Raw genomic sequence first — 22013 nt, 5'->3', positions numbered from 1 at the left:
CATTAAGATTCTCAATATTAAAATAGCAAAGGCTGTTACCACACCTATTATTATTTCAGATAATTGATTTAAGCAGTAGAGGAAGTTTAAATTATGCATTCCCTGGGTTTTTAAGACATTAAGTATAAAACATTACACATTTTGTCTATGTGTATTCCATCTTGAAGACCCAAGGGAATACACAAAATTAGTTAAGGAATCACCTAAGTGTTCACAAAATAGTTAAAGCCAAGAGGAAAGACGGAGCACTGGGGTTTTAGGGTCTGTTCATAGAATCCACCTCCATGCACCTCTCCCTTTGTGGTACCTTCTTATGGCAGACCGTTTTCTAAAAGCCTAGCACTAGTACATCTATGACTCTGGCACTCATCCTATTGGTCAGTGGAACCAAGGGCCCTTGGATCTGGACAGACGGTTACTAGAGTGAAAGCAATGTTAAGTGACTTCCAAGTCACGTAGCAAAATGCAGTTCAGCTGCCGTCACATGCTCTTGGGATGCTGTTCTGGAACAGTGCCGCCAGGCTGTGAGAAAAACCCACACAGAAGTGGAAGGAACCCAAGGTCCTGAAGATCAACCCCAGCTTCCAGCTGACAGCCAGAACCAACTAACCAGTTATGAAAGCAAGACATCTTGAAGTAGATTCTCCTGGTCTCCAGGAACACAGTTCAAGTGACACTGCCTGGAGCAGAGATGAGTCATTTACAGAGTCAGGTCCAAATGGCACAGTCAGGTGCCAAACAGTGACTGATATCAATTTTAAGACACTACACTTGGGGGTTGATTAAAAACAGAAGTATTTTGATAGCCAAATGACATTTTTAATGTTTTTCAGAAAGTCTCAATGGTACAAGCCCCTGCGGCAGCTGTCCTCCCCTTTTCTCTTGGTCTTCTTAAGTTTTGTAGTATCTTTGTGTTTCTTCTTTCAAGTCAACTCCATTTTCTTTTCATTCTTTTTAAGTATTTCTTTCAAACTAAGGAGAATAAATAACTTTTGCTAACAGTTTTTTAACTCAACAAGATTTATGTCTTTTCTTTATTGAGGTGTTTGGTTCCCATGGGGAATTGTTTTAGTCTGTGCCAACTTCATGATGAATTGGGCTCAGAAGAAACGAACTCAGATTCTGGAACTAAGTGTCTGTCTAGTGCTTGACAACAGCACTTGAGAACAGCATCAGCATCACCTGCCCAGGCTCTCCTGCTGGGACGGGAATTCCAGGGATTATGAATCTGTGATCCAGTTATGTGGTACATTGAGAACAGCATCAGCATCACCTGCCCAGGCTCTCCTGCTGGGACGGGAATCTGTGATCCAGTTATGTGGTACACAGTCAGTCAACAAAACTGGAAGGCTATCTTACCATGGCAACAACTTAAGTTGTAGAGATGTCACCTCTTAACCTCCTAAATGACAATTGAGGACTTAGTACACCATTTTTCAATTTTTGCTAGTTATATCAAGAAAGATTATTAAGATATATATATATATATATTTTGCTTTCTGTTTTTTAAGACAGGGTCTTCCTGTAACCCCTGCTGTCCTGGAATTTATTATGTAGACCAGATTGGCCTGGATCTCACAGAGATCTGCTTACCTCTGCCTCCCAAGTTCTAGAATTAAAAGCATGCCCACAACACCCAGATGATAAAAAATAAATTTAGGGGCTACATTTGATTAGTTCTCAGTTATTAGCACTGACTGCTCCAAAACAGTCAGCTTTTCTCAATTCGGGTTGGATAAATGGAATTATACTGAAAACAAGCAACAAATGTAAGCCACTCTACAGAAATATTATTGTATGCTTTTTTAAATTATACTAAGGGAGAAAAAATCCTATCATAGACATAGGAGATATATCTATATTTCCATCGTAAGGACACAAAATGTTTTATTCTCATCAAGTATCTATTTGATAACATTTTGTGACAGGAATCTTACAGAAGGAATGATTTTCTCTGTCTCACAAAGGATTCCATGTTGGAGATGGAGGAATGGCTCCATGGGAAAAGTGCTTGCCATGCAAGTGTGAGGACTAGAGTTCAAATCCCCAGCACTCATGTAGAAGTCAGGCAGGCCTGCTGGCCCACCTGTAATCCCAGCATGCAGGAGGCAGAGGTAGGAGATGCATAGAGCAAGTCAGCTGGCTAGACTAGACTAATGAGCAAGCTCTAGGTTCAAGTAAGAGATTCTACCTCAATATATAAGATGGAGGGCAATTGAGGAAGATGCCCAACATCAACTTCTGGCTTCCACATGCACATGTATGTATAAGCACCTGCACACACATGTCCACACACATGTGAGCATGAATACACACATGCCACCCACACATACACATGCAAAGACAGCATGTGTCCTAGTGATGACCCTAATAACTCACTAACCCTAAGATATTCTTTGTAAATTAGACAGCTGCTGAAGTAAGTGTGTCACATATTTTGGGTGTCTTCAAATAATAGTCAAATTTCATATGAAGTTTTGTCATCATAGGCTATGATTTAACTTTGTAAGTTACATTTTCTCATCTACAGAATTAGAGAACTGACCAATTATTGTGCCTCTACAACCGCTTTAAATTCCTCATCATGGAATAGATAGGCATGTCTTGTTTGAAAAGCAAGAATCTTGGAGGCATCTTCCAAAGGTGGATGGATCAGCTTTCCAAAGGACTCAATAAAGTCTCAGAGCTAAAACCATAAACTTCAAGTATAAAAGAGTTTTTGCAAAGGAGAAGAGAACATCAATGTTTTTGAGCATCTACTATGCAATAGGCATTTTCTTACATTATTTCTTTAGCCTTCATAACCACCATGTGAGTCACTGTTATCCATATTTTGTGCAGAAAGAAATAGGTACTATTCACAGAACCATTAACAGTGTCTCATGAGTCTAAAACAAAGAATATTGGGCAATACAGATACTTTATTGGTGTTATCTGGAAGAGGGCAAAGGACATATAAATATGGGAGATGTGAACAGTAAGTTGACCAGAAAAATTAAACTAAGAATGTACACTTGGTTTGAGAGTAAAGTGTGCCAATCATGGGATTTTTTTTCCAAATAAAGTTATATAGGGACAGTTATGCTTATTCATTGTCTATGGTTTTTCTACATCAGAAAGCAGAAATTATCAGCTGTGACACCTTTCACCTGCAAGTCCTAAAATGTTTATTATCTAGTTCTTTACAGAAAAAAAAAATCTTTGTCCCTGGAAGAGCTATATGCTTAGAACTCCTGCACTGGTACCTACACCCCTCCACTGCCCCCTTTACTGCTGAAAACTCTCCAGGAAAGCTTTGTACTGAACCAGCAGAGTCTACCACATGTAGCTTTAGTCAAGCTTATTGGAACTTCCTTCTCTATCACCACAACACACATTAGTCGTTCATGAAGTATTTGTGGCAAGTGGGACTGGAACTTAATCCACTTTGATCCTTTCCAAATAGCACAAGCTGTTTACTTGCCATATACCTCGTGCATTACACCAGCTTATTTCAAAGGAGGAATTAGTTTCACATTCCAGGAGATGAACAAAGTGTATTTGAAATGTAATCCTTTTATAAAAATTAGAAATATAATTTATGTATCACACAGTTGATATACTCAAAGTCTACAGTTCAGTGGTTTTTAGTATATTCAGAGTTGTGCCACTGTTACCACAATCCTGCAACATTTTCATTATCCTAAAATGTTTGTTAGTATCATAGCAGCCATTCCATTTCCCTCCCAGTTCACCCAGCACTAGGTGACCACTAGTCTTCATTTATAGATAGATGGGTTTTTTATCTGATTGTCACATAAACAAAACTGTACAATAAATGTTGTTTTCTGTCACTTAGCATGCTCTCCATGTTCATCCATATTGTAACCATACTTCATTTCTTTCTTATTACTGGGCAATATTCCATGGTATGGTTAAACCACATTTGATCTATTCATTTAAAAAATATTTTATAATTTTTATTTTATGTGTATGAATGTTATGCCTGCATGCAGGCAAGTGCACCTGTGCCATTCAATGCCTGCGGAGGACAGAAGAGGCTGTCAGATCCCCTAGAACTGGAGTTACATATAGTTGTTAGCTGCCATGTGGGTGCTGGGATTCAAACCCGGGTCTTATGCAAGAACAGTCAGTGTTCTTAACCACTGAGCCATCTCTCCAGCCCCAACCTATTCATTTATTAATGATGGCCTATTGTAGTGCTACTACAAACATTTGTGCACTGGTTTTTGTATAGACATGTTTTCATTGCTCTTATTTATCCTTCAACAGTGCTTAAGAGTTCCAATGACTTTGTGTCCATATCAACATTTGATCTTATCTTTTTTTTACTACTGCCATTCTAGTGGGTATAAAGTGGTATCTCATTGAGAATTAATTTTCACTAATTGGCCTTTTGTATATCTTCTTTAAAGAACTGTAAATTCCAAATTTCCATCCATTTTAAAAAATTATTATTAAAATTGAGCTGTCTTTCTGAGTGATAACAGCTCTTTATATATCCTACTTACATGTTCCTCCCTTAATATATGACTTACAAATACTTTCTGAGTCTATGGGCTGCTAGGGAGTGGGGTTATTTGCTTTTTTCCTTTCTTGGCAGTTTCCTTAGAAACCTGGAAGTTCTTAATTTTTATTATGTCCAGTTTTCTTTCTTCTGTTGCTTGTGATTTTTCTTTCAATTATTTAATACACCATTGCCTAATCCAAACACATAAGTTTTATGCCTATGTTGTCTTCTAAGACTTGAATGACACTAGCTCTAATATTCAGATCTTAAGTTCATCTTTTTTTTATATTTTATTTATCTGTTTATTTTTTCATGTGTATGTGTATATTGCCTGCATGTAGGTAAGTGCACACGTGCCGTGCAGTGCCCATGGAGAATAGAAGAGGCCGTCAGATCCCCTGGAACTGGAGTTACTGACAGTTGTTAGCTGCCATGTGGGTGCTGGGATTTGAACCCAGGTCTTCTGCAAGAACAGTCAGTGTTCTTAACTGCTGAGCCATCCATCTCTCCATTCCCTTAAGTACATCTTTATTTAATTCTTACACGTGGCATGATAGGCTCCAGCTTCACTGTTTGTTTCTGGATATCCATGTTTTCAATTACCATTTGATGAAAAAGTTTTATTTTTCTTCATTGAACTGCCTTATCACATTTTTAAAAATCAATGAACCACCAATATGAGCATCACTTATAGCTTCTCAATCATGTTACTTTTTTATCCTTTTTGATGACGTTGAAAATCGGTTTTCCAAAATCCCTTTTGGTTCATTCATTGGTACTTTACAGAAAGGCAATTTCTGCATTCTCTTCCTGCATCTGAAATTTTGCTGAAGTCATTGATTAAATCTAATGTTCCTTTTGTCTAATGTTGACTGTCAATGGATTTTCTAGGGGTTTTCATTAGATATTTAGGCAAATAGAGTTTAACTTCCTCCTTTACCTTGTGGGCATCTCTTGTTCTTTTGCCCAACTGCCCTGGCTAGACTGGCCAATACAGGTTGAATGACTGACAAATGACAACACTGCTGGTTCCTTTTTCGTGTTAGGTAAAAATCCTTCAAGTGTTTGCCTTAAGGTTTATATAAGCTGCAGGTTTTCTATTGCTGCCCCTTTAAAGACATTCCCTTCTGTTCCTGGTTTGTTACATGTTTTTTGTTTGTTTTTTTGGTTTTTATCAAAAAATGTGCTAGAATTTGTTAAACATTTTCTTTCTACCCAATGAAAAAAATCATGTGGATTATGCATAACTTCATCAATCCCCTTTTCTAAACATTCAATAAAAATGATTTTTGAGTATAATTTTCTAAATAACTCATAGCTTTATAAAAAGACAGAATAGCAGTTTTGCAAAAATTTGTAGATAAGTCAATCTAAAGGCATCTAGCAGAATCAACTTGAAAAATACAAAACTATAACTACATAATTTTTTTTCTGGCTATAATTGTACAACTGCATTTGCTGATGATAAGAAAATATGTTCTTATAAGAAGAAAGAGACACAATAAATTAATAAACGCATGATTCATTGTCACTTTTACATACATACGAAAAAATACATGGCAGACTTATTAAAGTTCCCTGGTAATGACTGGTATCCCCTACTCCAAAAGTTTTATTAAAATAGAGATTTATATTTCAAAAACACCATTCACTTACGTACTCAAAACATATCATGCTTTATGCTTTACAAAGTATCAGATTAGTAAGTATGTTTCCCATCCACAGATTGATATTTAAGTTGCCTGGGTAGACAGACAAAAGCAAATATAATTCACATTTATAGTGTAATTGTGCTTTGTGTAGTATATACAATGCCTTCTGCTTTTATTCGCTCCAATATTGGTCCATAGATCTCCTTCATAAATGGCCCCATTAGGCCTTTGGTTTCAATTTCACCTGAAAGAACAAAAAATGTGTGATTGCCATTTTCAAGGTGATGTTATAGGATAATTTCCACAGTAAGAATGCTCCCAGAAAAGGCCACTCCCCCTGCAGTAAGCTGAGAGTCTGTAAATTGTTGAAGGCCTGGCTGTTACACATTCCTTATTCGCCGATTACTTAGTTAATACTCTGCAAGGAAAAGGGGTTTCATCCTGAATGGAAAGTACAGTTTGGCTCTGGGACCCAAATCTATACATTGAACTATACTACTTTACACCAGAAAGAACAGGGACCAGTGTGATATTTTGGGTACCCATCATTAGCATGGCCAAAACTAGTCTGGGCATTTCCTTAAGGGCCACACTAACTCCTAACCTATCTTTACTTCAGTCTGCTTCCTCAAAAACTAAGTTAAGTAGTTTGGTTTGAATTAGCCACTATGCCACTAGATATGTTTTCTCATTATTTCACACTACATGCTTTGATGTTGTCCACTACTTCTTTCTCAAAGGCTAAATGAGGTACTTGTTCTGAAGTAATGCTGTTGCGTGTGTGTGTGTGTGTGTGTGTGTGTGTGTGTGTGACCATAAAGGGAGAATATGGAGAGCTAAATTTTCAATTCCTTTACAGAAGTCCCAACTTAATATGGTTTGACTTCATGGTTTTTAACTTTTTAATAGTGCAAAAACCATATGCTAGTGTGCACCCTTAATACCAGCACTCCAGAGACAAAGGCCTGTGGTTCTCTGTGAGATCCTGGCCAGCCTGGTCTACATAATGAGTTCCAGGAGAGCTGGGGCTGTAGGAGACATTGTTAAAAAAGAAATGTAATATGCCCTAAGAATAAATTATACTTAGAATTTGGTCATTTCCCAGGCTACTGATATGCTTATGGTAATGTGCTATGATGCTGGGCAGTAACAGTGAGCCAAGCTGCCTATCACCATCAAGTCACTCCATTAAACAGCTGATAATCTAAAGGCTCCTGTGTTGCTGAACTATGCTTTTCAGTAGTTCAGCTCTTCACCTTCACCTAGTGTATGTTTAACTTATAATAAGCTATTTCATGTCTGAAATATTTGTTCAGTGCTGATAAAATGCTAAGATACAAAGATTAATAAAACAGTCTATAATCCTGAGGATCTAAAAATGAGTCTCTTCTGATAATTCAGAGCAACCATTCCCAGAAGAGCAAAATCATGAGGAGGAAAGGAAAAGATCTACCATTCCCTGAAGAGTCCTCTATGTGGCCATGGTCTTCTATGTTTCTCATGAAATACCACCATCCTGTGTCAGTGATGACATGGCCTCTCTCAAGATAAGACCCTGGCTCACAGGTTCTGAGCAATCCCTACCCCATCATTCTGAAGTCCTGTGACTGAGCTGGGAAGAAATCAGGTCTCACATCAGGAGACCTGATTCCTTCCTCATACGGTTAATCCCAGTCAGGTATACTCTTAGATGGCTCACTTTTAATAAAGCCATGCTAACTCACAAGTTTGCTATCAGGTGCTGAAGTTCTTGAGTGTGAAAAGGAAGCAGACTCGGCTCTGATGTGATCAGAACTTACCATCAAGCAACATTTTGGCTGCCATGGCTGTGGGCAGCCCCACAGTTTTAGCCATCGCTGAGAAACCATTGTGGTCTCCATAAACTACGAGATCGATGGTTTTATTTTCTAAATGCCCAGAAGAATGTCTGATTCCAAAGCTGTCTCTCATCACAATCATATCTTTTTCTTTAGGACCTTAAGAAAGACATTTTAAAATGTTGTCATTATGACTCATTGTATTTTGCCTCCTTTGCCTTTCTCTAAAGCTCCCCATCCAATTACATATGACCACTAAATAATTATCTATGATGCTTTTTACACCAAAGACCAAATGAAAACCTTAAATAATTAAAACTCTGTTCATGTTCCTTTATCTAGTATCAATAGCTTGGTAGGTGTCATAAGGTCACTGCTCTAGAAACCACACACTTCCAAAAATAATCCTTTAGGGGCTAGAGAGATGGCTCAGTGATTAAGAGCACTTGCTGTTAAGATGCCTTCCTCCAGTTTCCATGGGCATTGCACTCACATGGTGCAATTACATATAGGCGAAACACTCATCCACATAAAAAAACAAAAATAAGCTAATAGACATAGTCCCTTGTTATTTATCTAATAAATGTAAAATGTTTTTCTTTTTCATAGTGCCTGATTCATTATTTACTAAAAATTTTCATATTATTTCCTCCGAAGCAGCTACCCAAGAGTTGTTTCCTTCTTCTCAGCTGATCCCTTCTTACTGCATGGGTCGAGCCCTCCAGTTTTGTCCTCTGGCCAAACTATCTTACGATTCTTCTTCAGTGGTGCTTAGAAAAGACCATGGCCTTACCATAGGAAAGTTTTGATGCTAAGTGCTTAGAGAGTGCATCCACAATGGACTCTGCCTGAGGGACTTGCTCATCCCCAAGTAAGCCCAGCCTGAAAAGCACAAGAAGCCCTGTGTTAGTTTACCACAGCCTGCACATGCTGTCGTCTGGGAAGCAGCGAAGACTCCTGGTCTTAACTTGAAGGGGCTAACTCACAAGTTCTAAGACTCTCCTGAACTATAAAATTATGGTCATGGAAACTTCAGTATCTCCCCCCACACTCTCCCAGACACTACATCACTAAGCAGAGCAGAGACAATGAGTTGCAAGCTTATTGTTACAGAGGGTTTTTCTTTGATTGCTTGTTTGTTTTAGTCTTTTTGAGACAGGGTCTCCCTCTAACCCCAACAGGTCTGGAACTCACTATGTAGATCAGACTGGCTTTGATCTCATAGGGAATCACCTGCCTTTGCCTCCACAATTCTGGCACGTGCCACCACGCCCAGTGTTATGAAGTTATTTAAGAGCTGATCTACAGATTAGCTACCCCACATTAAGGATACTTATTTGTACAGTGCACAATAGTCATATGAATGAAAATCCTACTGTAGCTGGGGAATCTGCTATAGGAAAGGGAAAATATCCTAGTTAGTTCAGGAGCTGAATTTTCCAGTTTCTAACTGCCATTGAGTTTCTTCCTTTATCTACTTTTTGTTTCAATGTAAAGACAATATCTCTTAACTGCCCTACAAAGGCCAACCAATGAGCACTAATTAGCTAATGAACATCTAATTAATCAAAGACAACCACAAAATGTCTGGTGTATCTTGATATTTTTTTGACCTGAAAGGTCCATGTCATCCTTGGTCCAACATGTTTTGCACTCAGTGGAAGGAAGGGTGCTTACCATTCAGCAGCCTCCAGCTGGGTACTGTCCCCGCCCAACTTTATAAGGGCAACTTCCTTAAGCGTATCACATGAAGAAGAGCGGGAAATACCAACTAGGTCACAGAGGAGTTGTTTCTGGTTTGAAAAATAAACATGAAAATTCTAAATACCTAAGATAGTAAGACACTGGTTAGCTAAGAAATTATTCTATTAAGACATCAGACATTAAGTGGACCACAAAAATTTGTTAGAAACTATTGAAGGAGAAAATTAATACATAACTATATGAATATATATACATGTGTGCATATCTATACATTCATAAATTCATGGGATTCCAGCATATTTTAACAATAAAAACTCAACACTAAAAAGAGGAGACAAAAACCTGCTTTCTGCCTTTCTATGTTTTCAGCATCGCTCCCCCCACCCCGCTCTGGCAGTCAATTTGGGGCAGGTTAAAGGGGAAGGGGCTTACTTCTGTGGTTACCCATGGCAACCAGGGTTCTTTTGTAGTTCTAACAGATGAGAAAGACTTTGCAGGGAATCACATTTCCAAACTTGAAGAGTAGCCACAGCCTTTTCGGCTTTCTGAACAAAACTTTTTCCAGGGCCACCAAAGGAAGCTAGGCTATAGATCAGAAGTCAACCAGGCCCAATGTGGCCCATCACCTGTTCTTTAAAACAAAAGTTCCGTAGAAAACAGTCATCCTCATGCATTTATGTATTCTCTTTGGCAGTACTAAATCGTTCTACAAAGACTGGCCTACAAAGCCTAAGATATTTATAATCTGAAGCAGCACAAAAAAAAGTCTGTGGATTCAGTTCTAGACCATAATTTCCAACATCCTAGGACTACCCCTAAGAATGCCCACACACATTTTCCCAGTCCAGCTCCCTCAATGCCAGATTCTACAGCTATTTGCTCCTGTCCAGCAAGTACACTCATGGCAGGTATCACTGGATCTGAAAGGCTCACAGATATACAGAAAGTTGAGTTTAAAATGTAATTTCTTGGGACTGGAGAGATTGCTCAGTGGTTAAGAGCACTGACTGCTCTGGCAGAGGGCCTGGGTTCAATTCCCAGCACCCACATGGCAGCTACAAACCATCCTTAACTCCAGTTCCAGGGGAATCTGAAGCCCCTGGATTCTGATCTCTGTAGCATTGCACGACATTGGGCAGACTCACATACATGCAGCCAATACATTCATACACATAAAATAAAAACAATAAATAAAATATTTTTTAAAATGTAATTTCTTTTCCCCCAGTGATGAATTTCTGGGATTTTGTTGAAATATAGGCACATTGGTTAGTATAAGCTAAATGAAGGACAGGTAAGTTTGGCAGTTAGTGGGAGCTAAAATTGGCATTCAGTTATAAACCCTAAAGTCCCTTCGAATTCTGAGATTCTAGTATTTTGGTTTAGCACAGAAATGCCCAAATACTTTGTAACTGAAGATTGCTACTCATGATCATAAATGGCCAAATGAGAGAGAGAGAGGATTGGCAAGATCACACCAGAATCTTCCCAATTATCACACAGAGAGTCCCTATCACCACTTACACAACTAGAAGATTCCACAGTCCAAAACAAAGAATAAGAGCATCTTCTTCCAGGGGTTAGGGAATGATCATGTGCTGCAAGCACAGGGGACAGGCCAGGTGTGTCAGCCTGCCACTTCTCCATCCTCCTAAAATGGTGAAGGGAAGGAGACTTTCCATTCACACTCACCATCCTACATCACCCACAGAAAGGATCCTTTTGCTGGCCCAAAGCAGAGCTCACACCTGATCATTTCAGAAGGTGCTGTGTTCATCAGACAACTGGGAGTTTTGGAGTGACTTACCCAGGTGAGAGGATTGGCCTCTGGTCGAAGGGCAGGGTATGCTTCTCTGTTGATAAGACCCAGTTTTACAAATCCATTCAAAGCTTTGGAATATCCCTGAAGCAAGAATTAATAAATAGCATATGAAAATCTCCCTCCAAAGAAAAAATTTTAGCTTCCTTTTTTTTTTAAAAAAAAAAGTGAGAGATCTAGTTTTATAACTATCTTTATAACTAATTTTGGAAATAATTTTCACTGCTGGTATGGATTCTCCCACCTCCCAGCATGGACCAAGGTTAACAGTGTCATAACAATTCAACTGATTTACACGGATGACTTTTCAAAATGGATCTTTTTTCTTTTTCTAAGTATCATGTATGTTGTATTTTCTGGCTGCAAAATGTGTTATATAATGCAGTTCAGCAGAACATTACTTAACAGAGCAGTCAGATTTATTCTTTCTCTCCTTTTTTTTGTTTTTTGTTTTGTTTTGTTTTTTTTTTTGCAGTGCTAGGGATCCCATCCAGGACCTTGTGCATGCTAGGTAAGCACTCTGTCAACTTCTCTATACCTATTTTGCTCTTTCTTATGACAGAAAGAGGAACTTACAGTGATAATCTACATCCCAACAACAGGGAATCCATTCTACTAGTGACAATCCAGGTGTGTAGGATACATAGGGGGAAGGAAATGTAGGCTGCTATGTTAGGACTCTGTTACACTGGTTTCTGAGTTTGATCATACTTATAATTTCTCATATATGATAATAAATATGTACTAGACATTTTTATTTGGGCTCCTAGAGTGAAGTCTCCATTTTGTGGTTAGAAAAGCATTTCAGAATTGCTTTGGGGAAGTCCTCCTAATCCTAACCCTTTCCCCAGCCTCAGCTCATATGTTTCAGATGATACTATGACCTCATACCAAGCTCTGTAGACAAAACAAAGGCCACTAACCTCAGGTATAAATCCCAGCTAACAAGACAAAACTTACACGTTTAGCTATTAGAGAAAGATACAGCCTGTCATTCCCAATGGATTTGAACCTAATGGGCCGTAACAGGAGGGTGGCACCAGTCAGGGACTACGTGGAGCTTGAGACTGCAGTGACTCTTACAAAGCAGAGAAAATGAATCCCCAAATCCAGTGATACCTGAAGTTAGCCTCCCACCTGCCCCAACCCCTAATGAGTCAATAAATTCTCTTCTGCTATTTTGAGTTGAATCTCCTAACACATCAATGGAAAGATTTCTGACCAGTGAATTGTTATGAAGGCAGAGTCTTATGACTGTACAAGGTGCTTAGAATAAGTAACAATTCAGTGCTCAGCCCTAAACAAGACCTTTCTTCCATTCCTCTAAGGCTCAGGAAACACTGCTGAAGAAGGTGGAAAGAACAGAAGACACAAAAGCAGGCTTTGAAATGCCATCTTCTAGATGCAACAAAGCCATTGCAATCACAAAAACTATAAATAAATGACTGCACTAGGCCTACGCAAGAATAGGCCTGTCAGCGACCAGGATGGGCCTGGTTGGAGGAGGGACTCAGGGAACACCATTCCTCACTGTCTATTTTCTATGGATAGATTCAGGGAAAAGGGGAGTTATCCCCAATGGTTATATACCCACTAGTGACCCTGCCAGGTTCCAAAGAATTGTCCCAATCTAATGGTTACACAGATGGCTCTGACTAAACCAAATGGGTCATACAACAAAACCACATAATGAATATGAGAAAGGGACAGATAAGGAGGAGGTAGGGCTGGTAGGAGTAAGGAATTATGGATCAGAGGGGCTATGTGGAAGAGCATAACCAGAATGCATTATATACACATATAAAATTGTCAAAGAACTAACTTAATTTTAAAAAATGAATAAAACTTCTGAGAAAAATAGATTGCAACTCAGATTAATAACCTTAGCTGTTTTGATTATTAAACAATTAAGCATATACACTATTTATAGAAGAAATAGTAATGCATTTAAAATATAACCACTTACCTTGTATCTCAATGTCCCCCGCAACAAAGTGTGGGCAGATGGAATCCCATAAATCTCAGCGTATCTGGTACTGTCTCTGTTAGGATAGCCTTCCAAGTTCAGGCCTGGGAAGTAGTCCATGGACGTGACTGCATCGAGAAAGGAGATGCCCCCTGCCACATTCACAACCTGAGGAACATTGGAAAGGCAACTGTGGAGTCACAGCAGCTTGTTCCCTCTGGCTTTATCTGCACTGACTGTACAACAGAAACTAACAGAGCTTTGAAAACATAATGAAACTACTGCATTCAGCTTTGGTCAAGCTTGCAATGTTACACTTATGATAATAATTTGCAAGGCTTTTTTTCCCAGACGTTCATGTCCTAATAAATTTTGGTAAACAAAAGTCTCGTTTTCAATTTGCTCTTGCTCCTGGTTAAAATTGTGGCATGTGCTGTTAGTTTGCTTTTTCTTTTTTAAAGGTGCTAAAAGCAACAGATTCTCTTGGTGTGTGTGCTGGAGTGACAGTGACAAGATTCTCTTTCCTTACTCTCACATCTCTTCTGAATGTCACATTGGCACTAGTTTTGAACATTTCACTCAAACAAGTAGAGTTTGTTGAGTGATTGAGTACCTACTACATATGTGCCAGAGATTACACTAATTGTAGAAGGAATAAGAAAAGCAGTGAATGAGATGTAATTCATGCCTCTGTTCACTCTTCAGTCATTGGAAGAACATTTACTAGATGTTTAGCAACCACCAGAAACTGTATAAAACTTGAAGTGTGTGTTGGGGAGTGCTGAAGAGGGAGCAGAAGGAAGTCTTCCCTTTGGGGAAAAAAAGCCATGGCTATACAATGATGCTTAAATAAACCTTACTGCTGGTAAGAAGCTAAACCATTGATTCCCAAAAAGCCTTCTTCCCCTCCCCCAACACTCATTCAAAATGCAGAGACACAGTTTGGTGTTTAACTTTAACTAAAGGATTAAATTTGTTTTTAGTGCTGGAAGTTTGTGGCTGTCCTTGAGATAATGAAAAACATTCTGGAATGATAAAATTAGGGCTGAGACTGCTGGGAGGGATGGACTTTGCCCTGCTAGAAACAATTTTACCACATCTCTAAAGCTACACAGGAGAACACTGCAAGAGGGAGCTGTCAGGGTTCAGAGAAAGTCTTCCAAAGAAGCCTCTGGTTGAACACAGTCGTGCCCAGAATATATTTACAGAGGGGCTCATCTGTGCCTAGGTGTGAGAGAGAAAATGGAAACCAATTTATACATGGCTGAGGCCCCAGGAGGAAAGGGCTACATTGACTGCCACTGAGCAAGGGGTAGGTAAAGTCTTCTCAACTGGAAGGCTCATTTGCAGAGCACCATCTTGAAACCCAACAGGGACAAGTCAAAGAACGTGAGGAATGTTTTCCATCTAATTTCTCATAAGTCCTTCCGGATTGCACCATTTTGTACTAATTCACTTTTTATTTTAAATTTTTAATATTTTATGTTATGTACATGAATGTTTTGTCTGCATGTGTTTAAGTGCATCACATGTATGCAATGCCCACAGAGGCCAGAAGAGGGCATCAGAACTGTAGATACAGGCAGTTGTTAGCTGGTTCTTGGCTACTATGTGGATGCTGAGAACTGAACCTGGGTCTCCTGGAAGAGCAGCCAGTGCTCTTAACTGCTGGTCCATCTCTTCAGTCAGCAGCACTGTACTAATTTTTAAAAACAAATTTCTTCTAATAGGTTTCTGGGTTTTGAAAACAATCTAATAATGAAGCCACATGCTGGGTCTCTGAACCTATCTCACCTCCATAACCTATAGCAATTCTAAAGCTCTACTGCTTTATCTGAAGTTCAGGAAATGTTTTAAAGACAAATTCATGCCTGGCATGGTTATACACACCTGTAATCACAGTGCTTGAGAGGCTAAGACAAGCAGATTGCCAAAAGATCAAGGCCAGCCTAGACTACAAAATGACACTTGTCTCAGAACAAAAGAAAAAGAAAAAAAGGAAAAAAAAGAAAAATAGAAATTATCAAGCAGAAATAAATCATCTGGTTCCCTGTAATTCTTGTGAATAAAATCAAGTAACTGAAACTGGCAGGGATTCATTTAGAGAAAGCGATAGCTAATCGACCTGATGCAAAGCTACCAGGGTGGGTGGGCAGTCCTTATCATTTGCTATCAATTTGGCATTGTATTTCTAGTGCCACTGGTTCAAATCTAAGTCCTAGATATTAATAAAATAAATAAATAATAAAATATTTTGCTCAATATTTTAACAACATGAATGAAGACAGAAAAATGCACTTATCCAGTTTGCAGAGATTATGCATCGCTTTCTGTTGGGATGGTGCTCATATCCCAGACCTGTCGAGGGCTTCTCTAATGCCAATTCTTTTTCACACACACACACGCATCACCCACCTAATGACACTCATAGTCTTATATCTGAGAACAAATACTCAAATACTCAAAATAAGCTTAATCACTAAAGTACTGTGGAATTTAACATGGTAAATATACAAGGTGTCACTTATCCAGGACCTCCAGTCTTCCATGCACCTTATGTGTTTACATTTATGCAATAACACACTTTTCAGGGGTATAAACAGGATGTGAGAGTCACACAGAGGCACATTTGAGCCTGTCTACCTGGCCCGATGCCTGTGTTCTTTCTCCTGTATCACCCGGACCTCTTAAGAGTACTAGTGACTAGAACTCCCCACAAGAATGTACAACAATGAGATGTGTTCTAACTTGGAGACTGCTTTCTAATTGCTAGAAAAGTTTAAGTCTTCAACTTGAAGCTGAAGTAGAGAGGTCACCTGTCTCCCTCATTATAATCTGTGACTTACTTAAGGCTTGCTCTGTGTCTGAGGGTGACAGTGACAGAAGGGGATGATGGCAGTGAGGACAGAAGAACAAGAATCTCAGAGAGGATTTAAGAAGTTTAACAATCAAGGTTTCCAGCCAGACTGAGAGACTTGAATTACAGAGTGAATTATATTTCCCAGAAAATTCTTAGACACAAACAATCCAAGAATCTAAGTGTCAGACACTCTGAGTTCAGACAAAAGAACAGTAAACAGAGGCTGGAGTGGTCAGGAAACTCTCATCTCTGAGAGGAATTCTGAGCAAGACCTTGAAGAAAGTATCATTTTAGCAAAGAAAAGATAAGCGTTGTGTTTTCTCGTCAAATCTTCCAGTGTCAAGAAAAAGCAAGAAAGCCCTTCGTTTTAGAAAGCGAATTCAGGGTGAAAGCCGGGGACCGGAGGAGGGGGGAGAGCTTCAAATTCAACAGATCTAATTCTTCTGCCAGAAAATAACCTGTTGCTTTTTCTGAGCTCCCGAGAGCACAAATTTCTTTCTGTAGCTAATATTTACTAAAGACTTATGGAATGCATAAGTCTGCTTTGGACAGATTACAATGTACATGAGTTCAACAATTCACACTACAAGAACTCTGCTAAGTCAGTATTCTTATCGTACTTCTCAAACAAGGAGTCTGATATTCACCCAGCCAGTGGTGACAGAACTAAAGCACAAAGACAGGCCAACGGCGTCCAATGCCTTGCTCTGCCCCTAGGAGCACTATACTGGCTCTGCCATTCCTGCCTTCCTCATCACTCATATGCCCTCCTCAACAAAAAGCATCTTGCCAAACTGAAGTGAGCACTTTTCAGCCTTTACGTATTAGTGTAGAGCAAATATAGACCCGTCTCCTTCTAGCCAGAGACTACAAAAGGTGGAGGGGGCGATTGACAGGCAACAGGAGACAGGATCAGCATGTTTTTTTGTTTGGTTTTTGTTTGTTTTTTATTATTATTATTTTACATGTATGCGTGTATTGTCTGCATGTAGGTAGGTGCACCCATGTCAGGTGGAGGGGGCGATTGACAGGCAACAGGAGACAGGATCAGCATGTTTTTTTTGTTTGGTTTTTATTTGTTTGTTTTTTATTATTATTATTTTACATGTATACGTGTATTGTCTGCATGTAGGTAGGTGCACCCATGTCGTGCAATGCCCACGGAGGGCAGAAGGGACTGTCAGATCCCCTAGGACTGGAGTTATGGACATTTTTTAGCTGCCATGTGGGCGTTGAGATTCAAACCCGGGTCTTCTGTAAGAACAGTCAGTGTTCTTAACCGCTGTGCTATCTCTCCAGCCCCAAGATCAGCATGTTAAAGGATTGTGTGCTCAGTATAACATCACACTGAGATTCTGGCCCAAGTCTTCATGATTCATAGAACTGCAGAACAAGGTAGAATGTGGACCTCACACTTGCCTGGCCTTCATGACACTGGGAAGGATGCCAGCAGACTCAGGGGTCCCCACTTCTCATCCGGAAACAGGCAAAGTATCATTCCAGCGTCCTTCTTGCTTAGTAATGCTTGCACTCACCTGTGGCTCTCTCACCACTAAAACCTTTTTCTCAAGTTCAGCTGCATGTTAAGATCACTTGGGGAGATTTGAAAAATCTACAAAGTCTAGCAAATTAAAATCTTTGGGAATGAGGCTCGGGTATTCCTACTTTTAAGCTCCCCTCATGATTGAATGGGTAGACAGGTCTATAAATGGTGCTGACTATCATAGGCATGAATGGATGTGACTGACAGGAACATTCATCTTGTTTCTTAGAAAAATCTTTCAAATACACTTCATGATTGCTAACTATAGTTGCCCTGTGCATCACAAACTCATTCCTCCTATCTAACTTAGCAGTAATTTTATACCCCCCTAATCTTTCCTCATCCCCCTCTACCTACATATTAGCTAGAAAGAAGAATTTCAGATTGTCTTACTACAAAGAAACGATAACTGTCTGAGATAATTGATTTGCTAATTACCCTGATATGATCATTACACAATATATTCCTGCACTGAAGTGTTACGTTGTATATGTGTGCATATATTTGGAGCCACAGATATAAAAACATTTTATATTATGAATATTAGAAAAGTCTTTCTAATGTATGTCTTACTCATCCTTTCCTGCAGGGTCAGGACTGGGATAAGGTAAGAGAGATGCCTAGGACACACATTTCAAAGAAGAGCCCTAAGTTTTGACACACTATCCTCCCATTAGGAAGTCTTTCCTCACAGTTAAAGGCATAAACTATAAAGTGAAACAGGTATAATTTGGATGCTGGCTTTGCCATTTGCAGTCTCTAACTGTGGCTGCATTATCTGGCTCACTACACCTGTCTTCCCTCTTATAACCTTGCTCTATCATGAGTGGCAGTGTCCCTGCCCGAATGGCAGCTTCCCATCCCACAAAGCTGAGCACATCCTCTTCCCTATTCTACTCCAATCATGTCCCATCCTCAGTCTCTTCACCCAGGCCAAGGCAACTGCACTCTAATCTGCATTGCTGTGGCACTCTGGTCTGTATTGATGGTACCAGTACACTTTGGATATTCTTCCATTTGGATTATAGTTATTATAGTTATTTATTCCAGTTTCTAACCACCCTAGCATGAAGCAACCTGGGGAAAACATAGCTTTGGAGGGGCCACCAACATGGCTCAGCAGGTAAGGGCACTTGCCTCCAAGCCTGATGGCCTGAGATTGATCATCAGAATGTATGTGGTGGAAAGAGAGAACATGCATCCACAGTTGTGCTCTGACCTCCACATGTGCTCCATATGCATGGGCATGGTTTGGGATGTACACACACACACACACACACACACACACACACACACACAATAAACAAATAAGTAAATAAATGTTTAAAAGAATTTTGTAAAAGCTTTTAATTGAAGCCAGGTTTGAGTCCCAAATGATGGCCCTGGCCATCTTCCCCATGCCTTAGTTTCTTAATTATAAAATGATGAATATAATATTAAACTCTCAGAGCTCTATGTTCTGTTGCACAGCATATGGGGAAGAAATGTTAAATTTTCTCTGACAAACCAAACCTTCCATGCAGAGCGCCAACCGTGTCTAGTTGTGAATTCTCTTTTTAGGGATGTCAATCTGTTAGTATGACATCCTTTGGTGCCTAGTCCAAAATCTAACTCTGTATGTGTCATTCTGAAATTGCTTGGAAGATAAGCAGCATGATGTAGGCAGGAAAGGAGAGAAGCGCATTTTCAGAAACAACCTAGAAGGCAGACGGAAGAATGAGCACAGGACTTGCTGGAAACAGCAAGGAGACCTCACCAAACAGGACTGAAACTACACAGTGGAAAACACTGGAAGAGACAAGGGAGAGCAGGCAGCATGACCACCGTCAGAGGGTCGTGCTATCAGCAGTGGCTGCAGGTGTGTGTGTCTAAGGCTTCTGGGATGCTACTTTACCTTTCCATTGAGCAAATAGGTGGCAGGCTGCATTATGTTCATCAAGACTCCCACTGGACTCCAGCTGAATTTATATCGCAAAGGATTGTCTGAATGTTCAGGGGCTGGAAGCCCGCCACAGTAGGAAATGTAAGACTCGATCTGTAGATTAAAGAACAAATTACAAAGAATTGATAATGCTAGGAAGGACAGTTATACACATTATAAACTGAGGTCAATGGCATGAAAGGGTAAATATTCTTTCATTTTTTAATTTTTTTAAACGATTGAGGCCTTCAAATCCAATAAACATCCTCAAAGCCAAATACTGATTAACTCTATTACATTTTAAATATAAAAGAAAAAAAATCTACTAGAGAGAGTAGCTAACATTTCATTCAGTTAAAAATGCATGGGCTGGAGAGATGGCTCGGTGGTTAAGAGCACCAGCGTCTCTGTAGTGGACTTTTAAGTTCAGTTCCTAGCAGCCACCCTGTAGCTAACAGCCATCCATAACTCCAGTTCCAGGGGAATCCAAAGACCTCCTCTGATCTCTGCGGGCATTGCACTACATGGGAGCACTCACATACATGCAGGCAATACACTCATACACAAAAAAATAAAAATCATAAATACATTTTTAAAAAGTATTTTATTATTTTAGTTTTATGTGTATGAGTGTATTGCCTGCATGTATGTGAGTGCACCTGTGTCACTCAGTGCCGCAAAGGTCAGAAGAGGCTTCGGATTCCCCTGGAACTGGAGTTAAGGACGGTTCGTAGCTGCCATGTGGGTGCTGGGAATCAAACCCGGGTCCTCTGCAAGAGCAGTCAGTGCTCTTAACCGCTGAGCCATCTCTCCAGCCCCTACAATTTTTAAAATTCAACTATTAGTTCTTTGCTTGGTCAGTAGGTACTGACTTTTTAATTTAAATATATACATGTGACTGTGTATATATACAAAAAAATAAATCATTTCATTTGAATGATCACATTTATATATCCAATAATTCTTTGTCATGTGTAAATGCTTCATTTACCAACAGATTGAGATTCCAAAGATGGTTTTCTCAGTTTTAAATATAAAACCTTATTAAAGAATCTCCAAGACAAAAATATTAAACAAGAAAATTGTTTAATATTGCATCTATTTCTCTAAAAATTAGTTATTGTTTTACTCTACAGATGTATCAGCAGTTACACGCATTTTTTACAATTCCTAGTCAAAGGATGAAACATCACTAATCAAAGTCAAAGGAAGGTCAAGGGTCTAGATCCTTTAATGCTTTTGTGATAGAATTTTGCATATGCACTGTGCTCACTGTGGCTCCTGTTTCTTTTGCCTTATCAATTGTGTCCATTGCCAACATGTGATCAAGACCGGGGTCTAATCCTAATTCACCAATGACTGTGATGCCAGCATCTTCCACACTGTCACAGGGGGGAAGAAGAAAATGAACGTTAGATATAAAAGAGACACAATGCTGTGGAGGCACTTGTTTGATTAGAAATGACGAAGACTTACCTCTTTTCTAATTCCTTCAGCGCCGGTGTGATGTAGCTTGCAGTGACCATGTTAACTTTGTTTGCAATGCATGTCTTGGCCACAACAGGATGCAACACATAAGGCAACAAGCTTAAAACAGAGATAGAAATTATTAAAAATTTGGGTTCCAAACTTCCCTTCCACATACTTGAAAGAACTATCCTCAGTCCTAAAGAACTACCCAAATTAAAAAATTCTCAGAAATGATCAAGGACTCCTTGTGAACTGCAGAACAAATTCATCCCACCTGTCACACAATGGCCCTCACTAATACGTTCCATCTTTTTTAATTTTTCTTTTTAATTTTTTTATACTCATTTATTTATTTATGGGGATGTGTCACACAGCACATGTCAAGCACACACATGAAAGTCTGAGAACAACCAGCAGGCACCAGTTCTCTCCTTCTACAACAGGGTCTCAGAAAATCAAGCTCACATCGTTAGGTTTGGTAGCAAGCACCCTTATGGACTGAGCCATCTCACTGGCTCTCCGTCTCTTTGCTTCGGTATGTTCATAAACCTACGAGGGATCAAAGAAGCCCATGAATTCTCTGCTCAAAGCCTTTCCTTTCTCCATTCCAGCTCTGTCCTGACTGTTCCTTCCATCTGGAATGCCTGTCATACTTATCAACCCCACCCCAGTCACATCATTCCTTAAAAAGTTCTCCCAAAGTCATCTTCCTCCAAGGAGTTTTGTCATATTTTCCCAAAGCCAAATCTCC

The 22013-nt window shown here is 39.5% G+C and overlaps 1 protein-coding gene across 2 annotated transcripts in view; it reads right to left on the bottom strand.

Annotated features, from left to right (window-relative positions):
- Positions 1-6012: 6012 nt before the first annotated feature.
- Positions 6013-22013, bottom strand: part of Aass (aminoadipate-semialdehyde synthase) — an 85313-nt gene continuing 69312 nt past the window's right edge. For both annotated transcript variants that reach the window (XM_008828874.3, XM_017797100.2), the window contains 9 exons: positions 21269-21379; positions 21066-21174; positions 19766-19906; positions 13469-13636; positions 11491-11586; positions 9657-9772; positions 8773-8861; positions 7962-8138; positions 6013-6406 (listed from right to left, as the gene is read on the bottom strand). In XM_008828874.3, the coding sequence (XP_008827096.1) occupies positions 6288-6406; positions 7962-8138; positions 8773-8861; positions 9657-9772; positions 11491-11586; positions 13469-13636; positions 19766-19906; positions 21066-21174; positions 21269-21379 (1126 nt within the window). In that variant the 3' untranslated portion in view covers positions 6013-6287. The remainder of the gene's footprint in view (positions 6407-7961; positions 8139-8772; positions 8862-9656; positions 9773-11490; positions 11587-13468; positions 13637-19765; positions 19907-21065; positions 21175-21268; positions 21380-22013) is intronic.

This window comes from Nannospalax galili, unplaced genomic scaffold (assembly GCF_000622305.1).
Source record: "Nannospalax galili isolate Female #2095 unplaced genomic scaffold, S.galili_v1.0 scaffold413, whole genome shotgun sequence".
NCBI classification, from domain to species: Eukaryota; Metazoa; Chordata; class Mammalia; order Rodentia; family Spalacidae; genus Nannospalax; species Nannospalax galili.
The sequence above is the reverse complement of the archived record's forward strand: the minus strand, read 5'-3'. Positions and strand labels throughout refer to the sequence as shown.